At 35.6% G+C, this 18,920-nt stretch overlaps 1 protein-coding gene across 1 annotated transcript in view; it reads right to left on the bottom strand.

Moving 5' to 3' along the window:
- Positions 1-18,920, bottom strand: part of LOC145664323 (dihydrolipoyllysine-residue succinyltransferase component of 2-oxoglutarate dehydrogenase complex, mitochondrial-like) — a 108,803-nt gene that overhangs the window by 63,163 nt on the left and 26,720 nt on the right. Inside the window, exons 2-5 of the mRNA XM_081730893.1 lie at positions 15,473-15,506; positions 11,232-11,286; positions 9,271-9,341; positions 3,680-3,751 (exon numbers count right to left, since the gene is read on the bottom strand). Coding sequence (XP_081587019.1) covers positions 3,680-3,751; positions 9,271-9,341; positions 11,232-11,286; positions 15,473-15,506 — 232 coding nt within the window. The remainder of the gene's footprint in view (positions 1-3,679; positions 3,752-9,270; positions 9,342-11,231; positions 11,287-15,472; positions 15,507-18,920) is intronic.

Below are 18,920 nucleotides of genomic sequence, written 5' to 3'. Positions count from 1 at the left end.
GTACACGGGACGAAAAGTATAAAGGAGAACGTGAGGACTAGAAGAATTAAGAAAGAATATGAAAATATGATTGGAGTGAAGTGAGCACAATTCCACTCTTCCTATACTCATGCAAACTGATTGCACAGACATCACATTTACACACATAAGCTTCTTTACTTATCAATCCTTTTTCCTATTCTTCCACTTTACCACTTCATTTATTATTACTTTGCTCTCTTGTACTCAGTTTTAAATTTCTTCATTGAACTATATATACTTTTAGCCTAACGGTATAACCTGTTTCTGCATTACATCATCATGCCCAACTGAATGCTTCATAGCTACTTCTGCTACTTATTTTTCTTATCTCTTCTCTCTACTTCTTCCCCTCCCAATCTAGCAAAGTTTTAGCGACAGAGATTAAGGATTAGAAATTTAGATTTGTGGGCTTTCGAAATCGAAGGTCATGTTAGCCTGTCAGTATGAGGGATGGCGTCTCTCGTCGATCACACTATCTGGGGAAGAAAGGAATGGAGAAAGAAAGGAAACAGCCTGGAACCATTGTTAGGCACTTGCCTAGTGTGAATGAGGAAAACCCAAGAAGAATCTCACTCAGGATGACTGCCCTGAAAAGAGCTTTTATACTTTTTCAATCAAGTGTCCGTAATACAGGGACATAGGTTATAATATACTTTCTTTGATCTGTTATTATGTTTTCATTATTTTCTTCCACGTAATTCATTTGCTTCAGAAATTTACTTCACAAAGGAATTAGTTTATTAATAGTGAATTTTTTTCAGTTTTACGTGCTATGGTTATGCCGGGTAGGCTGAAGAAGGTAAGTGATAATGAAAATTAATGAAATGGTGAAATGATCAGAGCGATATAAAACGGGAGAACATCGAGGAAACTCAAACATACGATGTTCGTCAACAACAAAGTCCACTTGGTACGAGCTGGAATTGAACCAGGGACCCATCCCACACATCAGAGGTGAATGCTCTACCACTGAGCCAACATTGTCCCTCTTGTAAAATTAATGTAGAAATAATCAAGATCAAAAGCTTTCTAGTTGTATGCATCAAACAATTATGAAAAAATAGAGAACGAGTATTTACAAATTAGGTTCATTATTCCAGTGTTTCTGCTTCGATTTTCGACTTAAAAGTAGACATTCGTATTGCTTATATTTGGTCTAGGAATTAATTCGTGCGGTTGGTACGCACACATTGAAGCTGTAGTACAAACACAAAATACATAAATACCTTAAGAAAAATATTGTCCATCGCTAGCCACCACTTTCGCCCATCTGTCAGGCAATGTACGGATTCCGTGGCGAAAGAAGTCCTCATCCTTGGAAGCGATCCAGTCAGAGACCCATGTTTCGATATCTTCTGAAGAAGTAAACCGCTGTCCAATCAAATCGTTGTTCATGCAATCGAACAAGTAGTAGTCCGAAGGAGCAACGTCTGGTGAATACGGCGGGTGGGGTAAAACTTCCCATCCGACATTTTCTAAATAGGTTTTGACCGGTTTTGCGACATGTGGGCGAGCGTTATCATGTTGAACAATAAGTTTATCATGTCTCTTCTCCCATTCTGGTCGTGTTCTGGTCGTTTTTTGGCTGTCCAGCTCGCTCTTGGTCTGCCAAGCCGAAATCACCACTTCTAAACCGTGCAAACCACTTCTGACACGTTCGCTCAGCTAGAGCATGGTCACCATACACTTCCACCAAAATACGATGACTTTCAGTCGCACTTTTCTGCATGTTAAAGTAATGCAGCAGGACACCCCGCAAAAACACTTTATCAGGCACAAATTGCGCCATGTTCACTTAACTACAAACTGGTGTTGTTGACGCTTTAATCCACTGCCCTATACTACGAACGATACGCGATGACAGGGGTTTGCAACACATGTGTGGATACACGGAACTGTGGGACGCTCCGTTCGTTGCGCCATCTCTTGTCCACCCGCACGAATTAATTCCTAGACCAAATAAGTTTTTTGAGACGGAACCCCGCTTTTATTCAAATAAATTGAAATGAAATTTTAAGTTCTGTGTCCAACAATTGTCCCCTCAAAGAAGACGACTGATTAATAGAAGTAAACGAGAATGAAATAATTGATGGAATAAGAATGTGGGCGGAAAAGGTTTGCTTGATTTGGAGTTCAGTGTCCTTATTCAGCACGGAGGCTATATGAGACGCGGACATACAGCTTAACAAGGTATCCGACCTACATACGCTCAAACTAGGAATCGAACCCAGGTCTTCCGCATCAAAGGCGTGTACGATAATCATATAATCGCAAGAGCTCTGAGATACCCTGAAAAAATCCTTAAAAATTTACGCGCTACAAACTCGCGTGGCCAGGGATTGAACCAGGAACACTTATTCCAGTAAATTACTGCTAACTTTAGTATTTTTATTTCCAGGCAATTAAATTAATTGGTTACGATTCCAGATATATTATTCAATTACAGTGAACTCTATATCCCTCTCGCTAGCCGGCATAATCGTGGGACGTAAAACTTAAAGGTTTCATTTCATTTCTAACCGTCCGTAGGTTTAACCGCCCATTTTCCAAGGAATAAGTCGTTTTCGTCCTCAGCTGCGCTCCGTGCTCCAAACACTATATCGTACATCAGAAAAACAACCTAAATGACATGAGTCTATGTTTTTGTCTTGATATTGTTTCGCTACCATAAATACACATACACTGCAAATTAAGTGTGAGGTTTTTGTGGTATTCTAGTGTGCTATATTCAATATACAGTATTCGTTCAACAGGCTGCCACTCTGGCAACTTGTGGTTGAAACTTCAAATTTTGGAAGCTGCATTATTGACTTATAATACTTTAAGCCTTAAAAAAGATTCTAGAGATCTAATACAGTCAAATGGTGATTTTCGCTTTAATCAACTTTTTCGTTATCCGGTAATCGGTTCACCCTGTTCCATGGAATCAGTTAACAGGAAATCCACTGTATATTATGTGTATACGCTGCAGTTTTAAACATGACAAACTTTGGACTTTTGGCTATTAACACAATTGAATAGGATGTTTACATAATACCTGTTGTACTGTATGTCAAAAGAAAATGTATTTCTTCCTAAATATATGGCTAACAAGTGATGTGAGATAAAAAGAAAAAAAATACTCGTTATTTTCCCGCGTTGCGTCTTCTCAAGTATCAAAATAAACAAAACGTGCAAAAGATATTGTAGAAGTACAATAAGGAAAAATAATGGTACATGAAATAAAACATTTTAATGTGAAGGGTTATTATGTATATATCAGGAAAGCATCTTACTTTTACTTCAAATAATGAGTGTATATAATAATGTACATGCATTTCAGCGGATATTTTGCTACAGAATGAAGCGCGATTTAAATTACTCTATCATTACATGAGATCGACTGTCAGAAAATATGGAGAAGCTTTTCGTTATTTAATGAGAAAAATGCAAGTTTCATATGTGGTACTCAGTACACCTACAATTAAATCAGATATAATTTTATCGTTCTTTTCACTTGTATTTTAAAATACTACGATGTTCCTGCTATAGCTAATTTTTCATACTTTTAATGTTTTTATTTCAAACTTCCATAAAGTTTCCTTTATAAAAATCATTTATGTACTAATTAACAGCACACTCAATCAGAAAATACTACTATTAATATAAGCAAATTTACCTTTTTCCCACCTTACATCGCCTTCCGTTACGGATTCGGGAAATGCTGGAACTGTGACAATTTTATCCTCACCTGAAACAAATGAATAAATACATATAAAATAACAATCTTCTTTGGCAACTATAAAAACAAAATTCCTACACTTTAGAAGTCAACCTCCGGCTAATTATACTTACTCTACTCAAAATTCTAAACAAATAGCACTAATAATAAAGTTCGAGTTCGTTTTAATGATAGTGTTATTTCGTATAAAACTTACACCTTATTAGTGTAGTCGAAACTAATAGTTGACAGAGCGAGAAATTCGATTTAACATAAAACAATCTGAAATTTCTGATTTAAGACAAATATGTACTAGTGTTTCTTACACATTCTCAATTTCTTACTACCTTTTATCATTTAACCTATTACTTGGGTATAATAAAATAAAATATATTTACATTTGTACGGGTTCTTTTGTTCACATACCCTATATTTTAGTAACTCTTGACTGTTACTTTTTTTAAAGGATGAAAAAAAAAAAAAACGTGACTTTAACTGGTTGGATTTCTGCAGTTTTCCAAAACTTTGGTCCACACTACTTTCTGTATACATGTACGAGGGTAGGTTGATAAGTTCTCAGCCTACTCATGTTCAAACAAAGCTAGATATAAAAGTTATATATGTTTATGAGGCTTATTTGTGAAGCTACTGTGCAAAATTTGGTTTGACTAAACCAATTTTAAATTTGTTTTTTTCAGGTCCAAAGTGAGGATGTCAGCCCACGTCCCAGACATTAGTAAACTTGAACACCGAGCATTCATCAAGTACCTCTTCCTAAAGAGACTCCCGCCGAAGGAGATCCACAACGATCTTGTCACGACATTGGGGGACAAGGCGCCATCGTATGTCACTGTGAAGAAATGGACAGCGAACTTGAAACGTGGTCAGTTTGGTCTAAACGATGATCCAAGGTGTGGCAGACCAATTTCAGTGACTTCTCCCGAGATGATTGACGCCATTCACCGGATGATTCTCGACAATCGCCGAATCCCGCTCAAACAGACAGGACACATTAGGCATTAGTCATGAACGGATGTAGAAAGTTATCCGTGAAGATTTGGGTATGAGGAAGGTCGCGGCAAAATGGATTCCGAAACTTTTGAAAGCAAATCAGAAGCGTGAACGGGTGGAGGCAAGTAAGGCAGTTCTGTCCCCAATTTCAAGCAGATAAGGTCAATTTTTTGCAACGGCTAATAACAGTGGACGAAACCTGGTTATATTTCTCCGATACCACGACAAAACAGCAATCGGCGGAATGGCGCCACAGCGGTTCTCCACGTCCGAAGAAGGCTAGGACATAGCGCTCCTCTGGTAAGGTCCTTGCTACGGTCTTCTGGAATTGTGAAGGAATTCTATTGCCGGATTATCTGAAATCAGGTGAAACCAGCAATGCAACATATTATACATCTCTTCTGGACAAACTGAGTGCAGCAGTGGAGAGGAAAAAAGAAGAGAAGTGGAAAGCTGTCAAAAGGGGTAATCTTCTTCCAGGACAATGCGCCTCACACAAGACACGTCTGACATTGCAAAAATTGGAGGACCTACGGTTTCAAATACAGGAACATCCACCTTATTCGCCTGATTTGGCTCCATGAGGCTTTACTCTCTTTCCTAAATTGAAGGTTTTTAAAGGGAACGCATTTTAATGGCGACGATGACGTCATTTCTCAAACAGAGGCCTGGTTTGCAGAGCATTCATCCGACTTCTATTTGTCTGGCCTGCAAGCAATGCAGCAGTGATGTGAAAAGTGCATTGCACTACAAGGGGAATATGTTCAATAAGAACACCACGCTTCGCTTCCTATCTACTTGTTTTCTTGGTGAGACTGAGAACTTACCAACCCACCCTCGTATAAGTCTGTAAATCCAGCAAAAATCATGGAAAACACTAACTATGAAGATTTTGAGCATAAACACACACTATTTACAACTTTCTTGGCTCGCATCTATATTGCTTCAGTGTTGCCAATTCCTAATTTCAATTATTTCCCACTTTAAATTGCCTTCCGTTACGGACGGAAATGTAACCAGTTGGAATTTCGTTTCTCCATCCAAATGTCGTTCCTTAAAAGAAATAACGGTCAAAAGTTACTGAAATAAATAAAAGATGTACAAAAGTAAATATTTTATTTTGCTTTATTATGCATACATATACAAGTATGAGAATAAAACGAGTTCATTATTTTATTTCATTTCAAATAATGGTGAAACAATTAATACATTAACATGCGAACACCCGCAATTTCTAACAATCTTAAATATCCATGGATGGATAATTTGTCCTCAATATCTTTTTGTGTTCATATCGTTAAGCAAATGTTGGGAATAAGCCATAACTGGTTTCTATTGTATCTCTCCCTCATCATAAAGGTGAAGCAGTTATAATCAGGGAGATGGGCTCAGAGCGCCACAGAGTCAGATATAATTTTGTACGTACAATTCGTACTTAATTCAACTAAAATTTCGATAAATGTAACACAACTTTTCCTTTTATCCCAAGGTAACAAACCACATTTCCACATTTCCCAACGGTTTTGTTTATCATTTTCGTATCGCTTTGCTATTTGATACAGTTTACGCTTTTAGTGTTCTTGCCCTATGGTACCATGAGAGATGTACTTTTCCTGTTTTTTATTCTTGGTGTAATTTACACGAAGATCCTCTCAATGGAAACGGAGTTTTGCTCGACAGATCCTCTCAATAAAAACGGAGTTTTGCTCGACAAAACTTTTTCATCGATTGCCATGTTTGAAAGAATAATTTTTAAAAATCTACGAATTTACTCTACATCTCAGTAAATAGCGCAAACACTAATTTGTACACGTTGGCTGCGTGTCGTTCGTACGTCAAATCTGAGAAATGTCATTATCTCAAAGCAAGTTCAAGCATTGTTTCTTTTACGAAAATGCACTCCCTAAATTTCAGATCATATTCTATGAACATCCATATTCTTATGGTGATAACACCATGTGCATTATTCAAATAAATGTTTCTAGTTCACTCATTCCTTGTAACTACTCTTAGTTCTTCAACAAACGAAGGGCTTTTCTCTGTTTACTACGTATTTTCTATGCGCGATTACATTGTCATTAATCAACAGTTCACATACAACGATCTTACTTTCCACCATAATACAGTATTACACTCCGTGTGCGGGGCTGGACCTATTTTCTTTCTTAGGGAAATGGAGTATTATATATTGAATGCATTCCCAATATATATTCGTCCCCATAGACTTCCTCCAAATGTTTCTATCCTTTCTGTCTACTCTTTCACGCCATTATCTTTAAAACTATATCTCTCGATGTGCCAAGTGGTACTATATTCACATTCAGCCTGACACAAATACTAGCCCTGATTTCATCTTTTTACTAAGTCAAATGTCTAGTACACATTATACTCAGCGATTATTATTATTATTATTATTATTATTATTATTATTATTATTATTATTATTATAGACAGTTTTCCCTCCTGAACTTTGACATATGTTTTCACATTTCATTGATTTACATCTGAATCGCTTTAGGCTCTTTACTTGTATTCTTGTTGCAGAGTTATATGTTCACATTTGCTCTCCTACTTTTCCTTACTTTCTGGGACTCTGCAATTTACCTAACCACATCAGACTTGTTTCGTATCTTGACGTCCTACAAGGACCTCACACTTAGAAAGAATAGGCACGGTATAAACAACGGACAAAAAAAAATGCTATGCTCTTTACGAACATAGGGCAAGGACTACCGTAGTGGGCTCTGCAATGAACATAATTGCGGGGATAGAAGAACTATTAGAGATACCTTCCGCTTTGTCAACTCTAGTGTAAATGATATTGGTACGTTGCTTATTTATCTCTAACTATTATAGGTATAATCAAATAAATAATAAACACTAATATTTCATTGCTTGTGGGAATTTATAAAGTAAATAAAGTTACTGAAACGACCAACATGTAAAATTGGAGTAAAAGTTACTTATTACAATACACGGTCAAAACTTCTTTATGGTGGACAAATTGTCCAATATTGAGAGTTGAGCTAAGCTGTTGTTATTCTACAAAGTTTTATGGAATACAAACGTCATTTTCCGTGAGGGTATTATTTAGTTAAAATACGAAAAGTCACGACAGGAATCTAGCCTGGATTCAAAATTAACATTTTTGTGAACAAAAGAAATTCTAAAAGAACAAATTTTCCACCGCCGGATGTTCTAGTATTAAAACATGATCACGGAAGCACAATAAATGCGAGTACAAAAATGCTGAATCTGTTTCCCTACCATTATAGGAAAGAGCGTAATGAGCTTTTTATTATTCGACTCAACCGACATTGTGTGCCTGTCTGTTCCACAACTCTCGTGAAACCTACCCCGATTTTAATTAAACTTAGTATATGGCCTTGTAAAACTTTCCAAACTAACCTTACTGTTTAGGGTTGCATTCTACGTTTTATCCATCACGAATAAGGCGATAGAATCAACCTCGTATTGTAACTTTTTGTGAAAATAATTTTATTTTAATAAAACATACTATAATTTTGGAGGAGGGGGAATCTCGACTATCCCCATTAGCTGAAATCGTTCAAGGATAAGCGGATAAACTGGGATAAATTCTCCCAAACTTCGAAGTTTACTGTATATAGTATGATAAAATAACTTTCCTCGATAGCTTTTACTACCATTATTCAATTTTTAATGTAATATGGTGTATATTTTCTTTAAGCCTTTCCAATCATCCCTATCATTTGAGGTTAAAGTCTTCAAAATATGTTCTATGATATGATCTTTAAGTTATATGTCGTATGTTTCCTTTGAGGCTTCCCAGTGATCTCAAAATTAATGGATTCCCCCTCCCTCAATTAAAAAAATGGCTTTGGTAAAAATGATTCGACTTTAATAGAATATGATGGAATATGATCTTTACGTTCTATAAAGCTCTCTCAGAATTCTAATTACTTGGGGTTGAAATCAGTCAACAATACGGGAGTCAATTTACCCCCTCTCCACCCCGATTAGAAACAAAATGTTACGCGAAAATTCCGTAAATTTGTTTATTTTTCTTATAAAAACAGCGGAATTTATACAGGATAAGCGATGAAAATCTCCAATAATAATTTTCGCTCCCTTCTACAATGCATAGTATCACAAATATAAACTCAAATGGTGGTATCTGTATGTTCTGAGCTGATTATAAAGACTTTTTCACCATGTCTTCATTTGAATCTCAAAACCGTTATTGGCTACCTATAACTAGATTAGAGTCTATTAGCTCACCCACAACGCAAAACATGGAGCAAGATGAATGGGTACCTCTACATACCTTATCCTTAGGAAAGATATACCTTTAAAATATTTTTAAAACAAGCTGGAGAACCACAGTCTAATATTAAGCTTTATATAGTTAAGTTTTATATAACAAAATGATACACATGTTCCCATGAGAAAAGAGATCACAAGTAAAAGAGCTAACAAAAAACAAGATTAATTCTTGAACAAAATTGAATGGTGTATTTGAAATTCAAAATCTGTAATTAGTTCATAAAGCAACTTACGTAGCACAACAGATGTTCGAAAGCCCCTCGTAGAAAGTACATAAACTCTTGATGTTGAATGGTGCACCCAACTGAAAAATGAACATATTTAAAGTGGATATAATAGCTACAACTGATACTCAAGACTAATTGATTAATTATATATATATATATATATATATATATATATATATATATATATATATATATATATATATATACACTGCTTCAATTTCTATCAATCCTTGAGGTAAAAACAATCGAATTCAATAAAAAGTACCTGATATATCGTCGGTGAAGAGGCTAAAGGGCGTATGTTGATTTTTATAATTATACAGCATAGCGATTTAAAATTTCATGTTTTAAGGTTATACCGTGCTACTCATTTCAAGATATGCCATTTTCAAAAAGTTTACATCTCCGTTAATATAAGAAACTCAACTATGAAATTTTTATGGTTAACAGAGCAGGTTAAATGAGGATGGATGGTGGTCATAGCAAATCACGATTTTTCGAGTTACGCCACTTTACCCCTTCACCCATGATACACATAAGTCAATTTATTAATCTATTAGTTATTTTTCAAAAAAAAAAAAAAAAAAAAAAATCCTAAACCATACTGAGCCACAAACATGGGAGTATATGTTACATTATTTACATGGAGCAAACACACTACGATACTTAATAGCATGCAAGTATCTTCAAAGGTCCTTCACTAACTGCTATGATTTCTACACTGATAATGACATTATTCTCAATGCATTTTAATGAATGCAGACTGACTGTTGGTTTTGTCGCTTTGCTAACAACCCTCAATTGGTCTAGCTTGTGCAACGTTTTGATCTTTTTAAATTAACTCAATTCCCGACTAGTAAGACTATTTGTAGTTATTGTTGTAGTCACACGATGCGAAGTCTGGTCCAAACGATTTAACTTTTATAACGTTCTCAAATTTTGAGCAGCAGTGGTCTTTCACGCACTCTTCCAAATATATTTCTCCATTAACAAAGCCAGTTCCAATAGAACGCTTACGCACATTATCTAACTCATCGATGCGTTTGAAAACCAAGAATGTCTTTACATATTTAACAATTATTCGAAGAACTTTTGGTAAGGAGCATTGTCCTTGCGTCGGCAGTAGTGGTACACAAACTAGAGCACAATGTCGCAACCAAATAGTATGTTTAATATTCATAATTAGCCCACATGATAACAGACAGTACCTGTAATTTTTTCTGCATACTGTATTTGACCGCTGCCCTTATCTTTATAGCACAGTGCGATTGTTCTTGGTAAGTTCTCGGGTCTAAACCCTTAGCTTTCACGTGGAATGTGTACGCTTCCTCTAGCTGAATGTGAAACAATAAATCAGGACCTGTTGTGGTCATCATGTCAATAACTTTGATCGACTTAGAAATCGCCCCTATCCTCCTGACCATTTTTCCCCTCCACTCAGTTGTATACCACATTCTTAGTATATTTTAATGACAATTTTGAAGATGTTCCAACCTCTCTCTTCAGCGATAGAATGTTGACGGATCATTTTCACATGTACTGACTCATATTCTCATCAAGATGCTACTCTACAATGAGAACACTCGAATGTCTTTCGGTATGAAGCATGCGCGATCTCCAATACACAGATTTGACAAATCTGCGTTTCGCCATTTCACGTCTTCTCTGGTGGCTTAAAGGAAACTCAAAAAACTCATACATATAGTTGTGTAACATTCTGTTAACACAATAACATCTGATCAAAGTAATTAACAAGTGATCACTAGCCTCGAAGTCAAAACTAACTTTTGTGTTTATTACTAGAATGGAAAAACGAGTTACGACTACCTATTTTAGTTTCAACATTACTAATTATTTTTTCTTCCTTCGTAAGTATCGAAGTACTTAGAACATTAAACACAGAAAATCAGAAATTGGAATTTAGCATGCAATTTTTAATTAAAATTTATGAGCACCCAAAAACTTACTATTTTGAAAATTGTCCACTGTTACACCTTTGAGCCCACGAACAAAGTTTTCGCCCTGCAATGAAAAGCAAAACAGAATTACAAGCCTTTAATTTATAATATTAAAGCTTATTTCAGAATTAACTAACTATGGCCTATGGAAACTGAACGTTCAATGTCGCGTTCACAAAAGCTCTCCATTGACTTCTTAGCCAACTGGACCCAGTTTCTACTTTGTATTTCTATTTCTGTGAGATCCATCTTAATATTGTTTTCCCATCTGCGCCTAGGTCTTCCTAACGGACGTTTTCCGGTTGGATTTCCAGTCAAAACTTTGAAAGTGTTCCTACTTTCTTCCATTCTGACCACATGACCTGCCCACCTGAGCCTCCTAGACTTGATGACCCTAACAATGTTTGGTAAACCATATAAATTACACAGTTCTTCGTTATGATGTTTCCACCATTCTCCATTCCCGTTCCTTTGGGTCCAAATATTAGTCTCAGGGTTTTATTTTTAAACACTTTCAGTCTGCGTTCTTTCCTCAGATCAAGCGACCATATTTCACAACCATATTGCACAACAGACATGATTGTCGTTTTATATATTTTAAGCTTTAAATTCCTCGACAGAATTCGCGACGACGAAAGATTTTGAACTGAATAATAACACGAATTCCCTGCCTTCGGTCAACACACAATTTCTTCATGGATATGATTTTGGTCCGCTAATATTGATCCTACAGACGTGTTCGAATTATTCGACTCAAGCCCGAAAAATGCAAAATTGATGTAGGAGTCCTAATTTCAAAGTTCTAGAACATTTAATTTAATGGTTAAACCACCAATATAGGATCCTTCATTTGTTTACTGTACAGTTGAAGTGGTATATATCACGCAGATGGTATTAGTGAGGGGAATTCTGAAAGTAGTGTTTCAGTTGTAGATAGCTATTGTGGTTCCTATCAACAAGTTAGTCTGAAGTGTTGTGGTTGCTGTCGTAAGAAGGTAACGACATTCAAAGCGTTCAACAGTTCAAATGGGCCAGTTTAAAATGATCGTGACGTGTTTCGTGTATCAATCTTTTATTCTCTGTAGTCCTGTAATTGCAGCATAATGGGAAAAGCAAAAGACCTTTCTCCCCGTAAAATGGAAGTTAACAAAATACTTCTGGTGGAAATAAAATATACACGGCAACACATTGCTAGTAGAGTTGTGAGAAAACTAAAATCTGTCAGCAGAATTTCTGCTGAAATGAACAAGAGTCAAAATAGGGTTGGGAAGTGTGAGCGAAAACCAATGCTATCGCTAAGAGGTATTCGAAAACTAAAAAGATTGGCTCTGGGAAACAGAAGTGCAACTTCTAATAGCCTTACGCATAAAAATGGCTGAGTATGGCGCCGACATTTGACCTGAAAGTGTTCGAAGGATTCTTTGTGTCGAGAGAATAAAAGCACACGGTCAAAAAAGAAAACAAAGTCTACTCCAATCATGGCAAAGAAGCGCCTCGAATGGGCAAGAGGCCTAGAATATTGGACTGCTGACGATTAGAGAATAGTCTGTTTCAGTGATGAATTATGTATCTTTGTGTCTGATGAATGTTCACAATATGTACGACGTTGACCTAGGAGGAATTCAAGTTGGAATGTCTTTAATAAACTGTGAAGCATCCTACTTCAGTCATGGTCTGGGATGTGATCTCTGTCTTCGGACCTGGAAGACTGTATATAGTAGAGAGGACAATGAAGCACGACCAATACCTACAAGTTCTTCAAGAAGAACTGCTTTCCCAGACCACTCTGATTTGATGATGTACAATTCATCTTTATGCATGATGAAGCCCCATGCCACCGGGCCAAAGCTGTGACAAAATTCTTCGAGGACAACGAAATAAGTATTCTTCCATGGCCAGGCAATAGTCCTGATATGAACCCGATTGAAAACTTTTTGAGCTTCATGAAAGAAAAGCTAGAGAAGAAGCACATTAGAACCAAACTTCAATGATCAAGGAGATCAATAATTTGTGGTATCACGATGCTGAATTTAAAGGCAAAATGTGCTAAACTCGTACATAGGATGCCACAAAGATAAAAGTCTTAATAAAGAATAAGGGATTTCATAAGAAATATTAATCGTTGTGTGAGAGATAATTTTCTTGTACGTATTCCATTTCATTTTTTGTTTCCAATTTGGATATACACACTTTATAGTAATTATATTTGAATGTTATGTATGCATTTGTTTTATTGATATTGAAAAGCATATGCCACACCCACTAGAAATTAGGACAGAATTACGAAGTAGTAATTTGGACTAAGTTCGAACGTATTTTCTCATGTAATATTGTAAGAACAGTAAATATTCAGAAATTGAATGTTGAGTCTAATAATTTGAACACGTTTGTAGATATCTGAAAGTATCTACTTTGTTGAAAGTATTATTTGAAATTTTGACGCATCCATAATTTGCAGTATTACGATTCCGTTGAACTTCCTCGTATTTATGTAGTTTTCTCTGCATGTACTTCTAAACGAATGTCACTGCAAGCATTTAATAAGACCAATGCATTTCTTTCTATTGTTCTCCTATCATCCGCTATGAGATTTACATCATCCGCATACGTCATAACCTGGTGAATAGCATTCAGCTCCAGGCCGTGGTTGCAGTCTTTGATTTTCCTTATAGCATAATCCAGAACAAAGTTGAGTAATAATGGCGACAACGCATCTCCCTGTTTTATTCCATTCTCGACGTGGAAGCTCGCGGACAAGAGTTTTCCAACTCGGACCTATTTCAGAACACTACATTCAAATACTTGGTTGGTTGACTTGGAATTTAGCGCCGACTCTGTATAACACGTGGACCTACAACCTGGGATTCGAATACATGAACTCTTATTCGAAATCAAACCCTGGTCTTCCGCGCCAAAGGTGCGTATGCTAACCACATAGATGCGAAGGAATTCTACACTCAAATACTGTTATTCTCTCTTCTGATATATGAAATTTGAAATGACGGACCTCACAACAAACGATACACAAGTAATTATAATAGAATTAGTGCTATCTTTGATTCGCTGTTAGTGACTGAATAGAAAAGTAAAAATCTGACTAGGAGACCCAAAACTATTTTTCTTACTCTTATTAACGGTAACAGCAAGATTAATGTGTATGTAACAGAAAAAGATTAGATGGATTTTTTTTTTTCAGATCAAAAACTTAGAGTTTACCTTTTTCGTAGGCGTCAGTTAATACTAGTTAACAAAATTTTATTAAACTTCAATCAACACCCTGCTGATATCAGTTCATAACAATTCTGTATTATGAATTTAAAATTTCAAATGAGGAATTTCGAATATTTGTATGTGAAGTATGTGATATTACGTACTACCTAAGCATTATTTACCCAATTTCTAAATTCATGTTAATTGACATAGTTACATATTTGGCACATTATGCTTGGATGAAGGACAGACTAGTATTTTATTTGTAGTGATCCTTACCAGTTCAGAAAACAATTTCTTCCAACATGTTTACACGTCGGCATTCCGAAGTAAAAATTATATTTCGTTAAATTTTATATAATCTTCAAGGTCTTCCCGTTTCCAAAGTTTTCCAGATAATTAGACGTCCTGACATATCACCCACTTCATGCACTTTTGATTCCTACAGAGGCTGCGCGTGTGAAAATTTTAATATTTTATGGAAATCAAGCGCTAAAAAGAATAGCTTTACCTCCATAATAGGTTCCAATCAACATATTTCATTGTTAGCGATCGAGCAACACGAAGTACATTTCTATTTGTGGCTGATGCCAAATCAGGATTCAGAAAGCTAATATACGATAGATGACTATATTGTATATTGAAGCTGGAACGAAGGAAGTATTATCACTTCAAAATTCATTCAGCTAATTTGGGAAGTACAAAAATTCATATCTGACTAGCAATTTTAAGATATGAAACTTACAAAACATTAATAATAATCACAGAGAGTAGAGTTACTTCAGGACATTATGAAAGATTTATGGAAAGCAACTACACGAAATTTCTAAAAAATAATTTTAAAAAATTAAACTATATGAAGCATGCAATTAAAGATTAAAGTAAGGTCAATAATTACAGCATACAATCACAATTTTAGAAGAATTCGAAAAAACGAAGACGAAAAATAAATAATACTGAAATGACGTTCTTTCGCAGGGCTAGTTTTGAATTAATTTACGTACGAATTAATTAAAACAGTTAAACAAATTCTATCTTACCTTGATGCTGATGAAACCGTGATTTGTAAGGAACCTGTAAGGTAAAAGAAAACATGCTGTTTACTATTTTTAATCTACAAAAATAGCAGCTTAATTTCATTTATTATTAAGACTGTTACGTACTTTCATACCTACAGCAACATCAGAAAACACAATGATTGGAGCCTACGAGAAAACTCTTTGCAATGGAATAAGGATCAATTATATTTATGTCGCAGTTACGTAATGGTTGCTACTGCTTATTTATATTATAAATATGAGTAGTCGTAATAGGTGCTTCCCCCTTCCTTAAAAAAATTAGTAATGGAATAAGGAACAACTGTATTTATGTCACAAAGGTACACCAGATCTCTCCTACATGTATTTTTCAATCTTAATACAGTCCTTGAGCCAAATCTAAAGTTTGGTCAATGGTACCATTCAGGAGACAAAAATCCCCAATGCTTCTTGAATTGAACGTGATACAGCGTGTCAAAACTGCCTAGTGGAACTTCCGTCCAGCACAATTTTGTCAAATATGACATCATCAACATGGTCGCCTACTCACCTCACCATAGCAATTTTAAACGATAATTCCACTACTTTTCAGGCTAGAAACTTAATCCTTGATTCATTATCGAGAATATATTCCCAGGCCTAAATTTATATACTGAAACTGTCCTATTCATTATCACCATTATCTGAACTTGAAAAATAATAATAATAATACGATCACACATTCAACTGCCTTGTTCAATGGGAGTAACTATGATACAAATATATATTTACACAAAACCATCGTGAAATGAACAGAATCGTCCGTTTCAAGAGCTTCCGAAAGACTCCTCAATCATAGCTGTACCTTTAAAAATAACGGAAATAATTCATTTTATGCAGTCCTAAATATGGTTTCCTAAAAATTCAAATATCAGAAATATTACGTTGTCAATATAATATGACTGACTTATCTATATATATAAAAGAGAACGCACAAATCCTTTGTGAACTCATCACGCTAATACGGCTGAACCAATTTCTTTCATTTTTGGGGGGTTATTAGGATTTGGACCCTAGATGGTTTTTATCATATCACTTTAATTTTTAATTACCAGTGTCTTGAGATAATGGACCATTCAAGTGTCCATACGTACAAATCCTTTGTTATTAGTTCATCATAGGTAAAAATAAACGTATTTATATGCAACCCGCATGACCATGTGACTCGGCGGGTTAACATAAATGACAGGCGATATAATGTTAACATTTACTGGAATCTACTATGGTTTTTATCATATCACTTGAAAGCGAAAAAGTAAAAATTATCTAAGTAACAAAGTTTATTGCGTTCCGGGGTGACCGCAGCGAAGCGGGGTGAACGCTGCTAGTTACATAATATAAATGAAACCTATTGATTTCGGCAGTAACACATGGTGTTCAATAAGTAGTAATCATTACTGAGTTTCTAGGTTTACAATTGCAATCTGCCGTAAAACATTGAAACAAACTGATCATACACGCTTACACAGTAAAATGTGTTAAAAACGAGTATTCATAAATTATCCGTAAATGACGTTACTTCTTACATCTCATACATTATTATTTATGAGGCAGTATTGACACAGTAGTTACATGAATAAACAAAAACATCACACTCCCTTACAAGTACCAATGTAAAGTCTTTCCAGCCTTAGAACAACGCGTAAACAAAGCGATATGTGTTACTCCGCGGCTCACATGTGCTTCGGCAGCAAGAGACGCGAACAACAGAATCGTCTGCTTGCTTACTGTCGTCGCATAATTTCCAAAGTGTAAGGCTACAGTTGATTGGTAAATAATTAACGCACTGACACTGACTACTCCTATGTTGGAAATATGTATTTGACTTAAATCCTAATATAAACGTGATTGCCTTTGTTCCTGTTGTCCTCTTTTATGTTTTTTTTTTTTTTTTAACACGAGATGAAAATGGATTATTGTCACACATTGTCGCCATGAAACTCTGCATTCTACAATAATTTTAAATGAGTGGGGTAGGCGCGCGAACGCATACGCAGTAAATACTATATGTCCAAATACGGGTGAGGTTGAAATAAAGCTACATCATTTGTCAAATATTATATATATTGCGTTTATTATCACAAAATGCAGGATAAATTCAGATATCTTTATTTGAAATTATTATTTTAGTACGGATTATATTGCGGTAGGATACTAGTGCAGTGAGACCAACAACCAATCACTAGTCATCGACCCACTGGTAGTCACGTGGGTTTGTTTAAATTTACTTTTTTCTAAGGCTGGAAAGAGAATATATACGCCTATTTACATTGACAAAGCATATAAATGTTCCATTTTAAGTCATAGGTTATATTGCAAAGTGTAGGTATTATTTTTCTATATTTTCTCATTTTATTGCTTGTTTATTTGTCACTATTATATGTGTAATACTTTATATCATGAGGGAGATACACAATCCAAAATATTTTATACAATGTGAGAAAAATATTTTTTGTAACGCGGTACTGAAATCATCTTCAAAGCAAATGGTAGAACTTTCTATGTCTAATTTAGTACATGCCTCGTAAGTATTTTAATCATACCCTCACCTTGACTTCATACCCTAGTTGACATGTTACTTAAGTATGATACTATCTCCTAACATGTTGCTACATGACTGAAATTACAGGCTGGTGTGCTTTCATGATGTTGGTAATATGTTGACAGCCAGAAGATCTACACTCTTTGGTATACTTGCATTCTAGGAACTCCAAAATTACATCTGGAGAACCTTTAATTCACTCCATTTTAGTTGGTCATCTTCGAATAGCCATCCATGGCTACCTGGACTAGGATTATTGGAATGCTTTTTCAGGCTTCTCTTCCAGATAACTGCCTGATACCCCTTTTCGTGTGAAGATACAGTGTATCCTCAAATCGTTTATCTTTCCTCAATGAAGAGGAAACCCACTACACATCAAACTACTAGTCCCTATATTTAGTACCACTCTTTCTGGCTACGTTATCTTCACTGAAGGAAAGGCTGAGAATAAGAACCTCGGTGTCATCACAATGATCACATATAAATGATTAACACTTGCATATTTTGCATGCAGAAGCATTCGGATGGCAGCTTCTTCCCGAGACGTCTGAAAATCTTCACAAGTCATGCTTTCTCTACAACAGTTTATCATCGTTTCTGGAGATATGTGGGAAATCACCACTTTTTAACAAGAAACTCGATAACTATTGTTTTACTCGCAGAGCAAGCAACTACCCTTTTTCCACTGTTTGACATTTGGATTGGACATGATGCTTTTATACAGCAAACTAGAGGCAGATCCTCGATTAATCCTCTCAAATTCTTTATCGATTTATAGTTGAACATCAAATACAAAATCTATCCTGTCGCTATTTGATCCAGCTCGTTAAAGTGCTGTAAATATGCACTTCGATACCTCTCCAAAAGATT

Source organism: Thermobia domestica, chromosome 11, assembly GCF_964235325.1.
Source record: "Thermobia domestica chromosome 11, izTheDome1.hap1.1, whole genome shotgun sequence".
Lineage (NCBI taxonomy): Eukaryota > Metazoa > Arthropoda > Insecta > Zygentoma > Lepismatidae > Thermobia > Thermobia domestica.
Note: the sequence above shows the minus strand (reverse complement) of the source record. Positions and strands in the feature narration are given on the sequence as shown.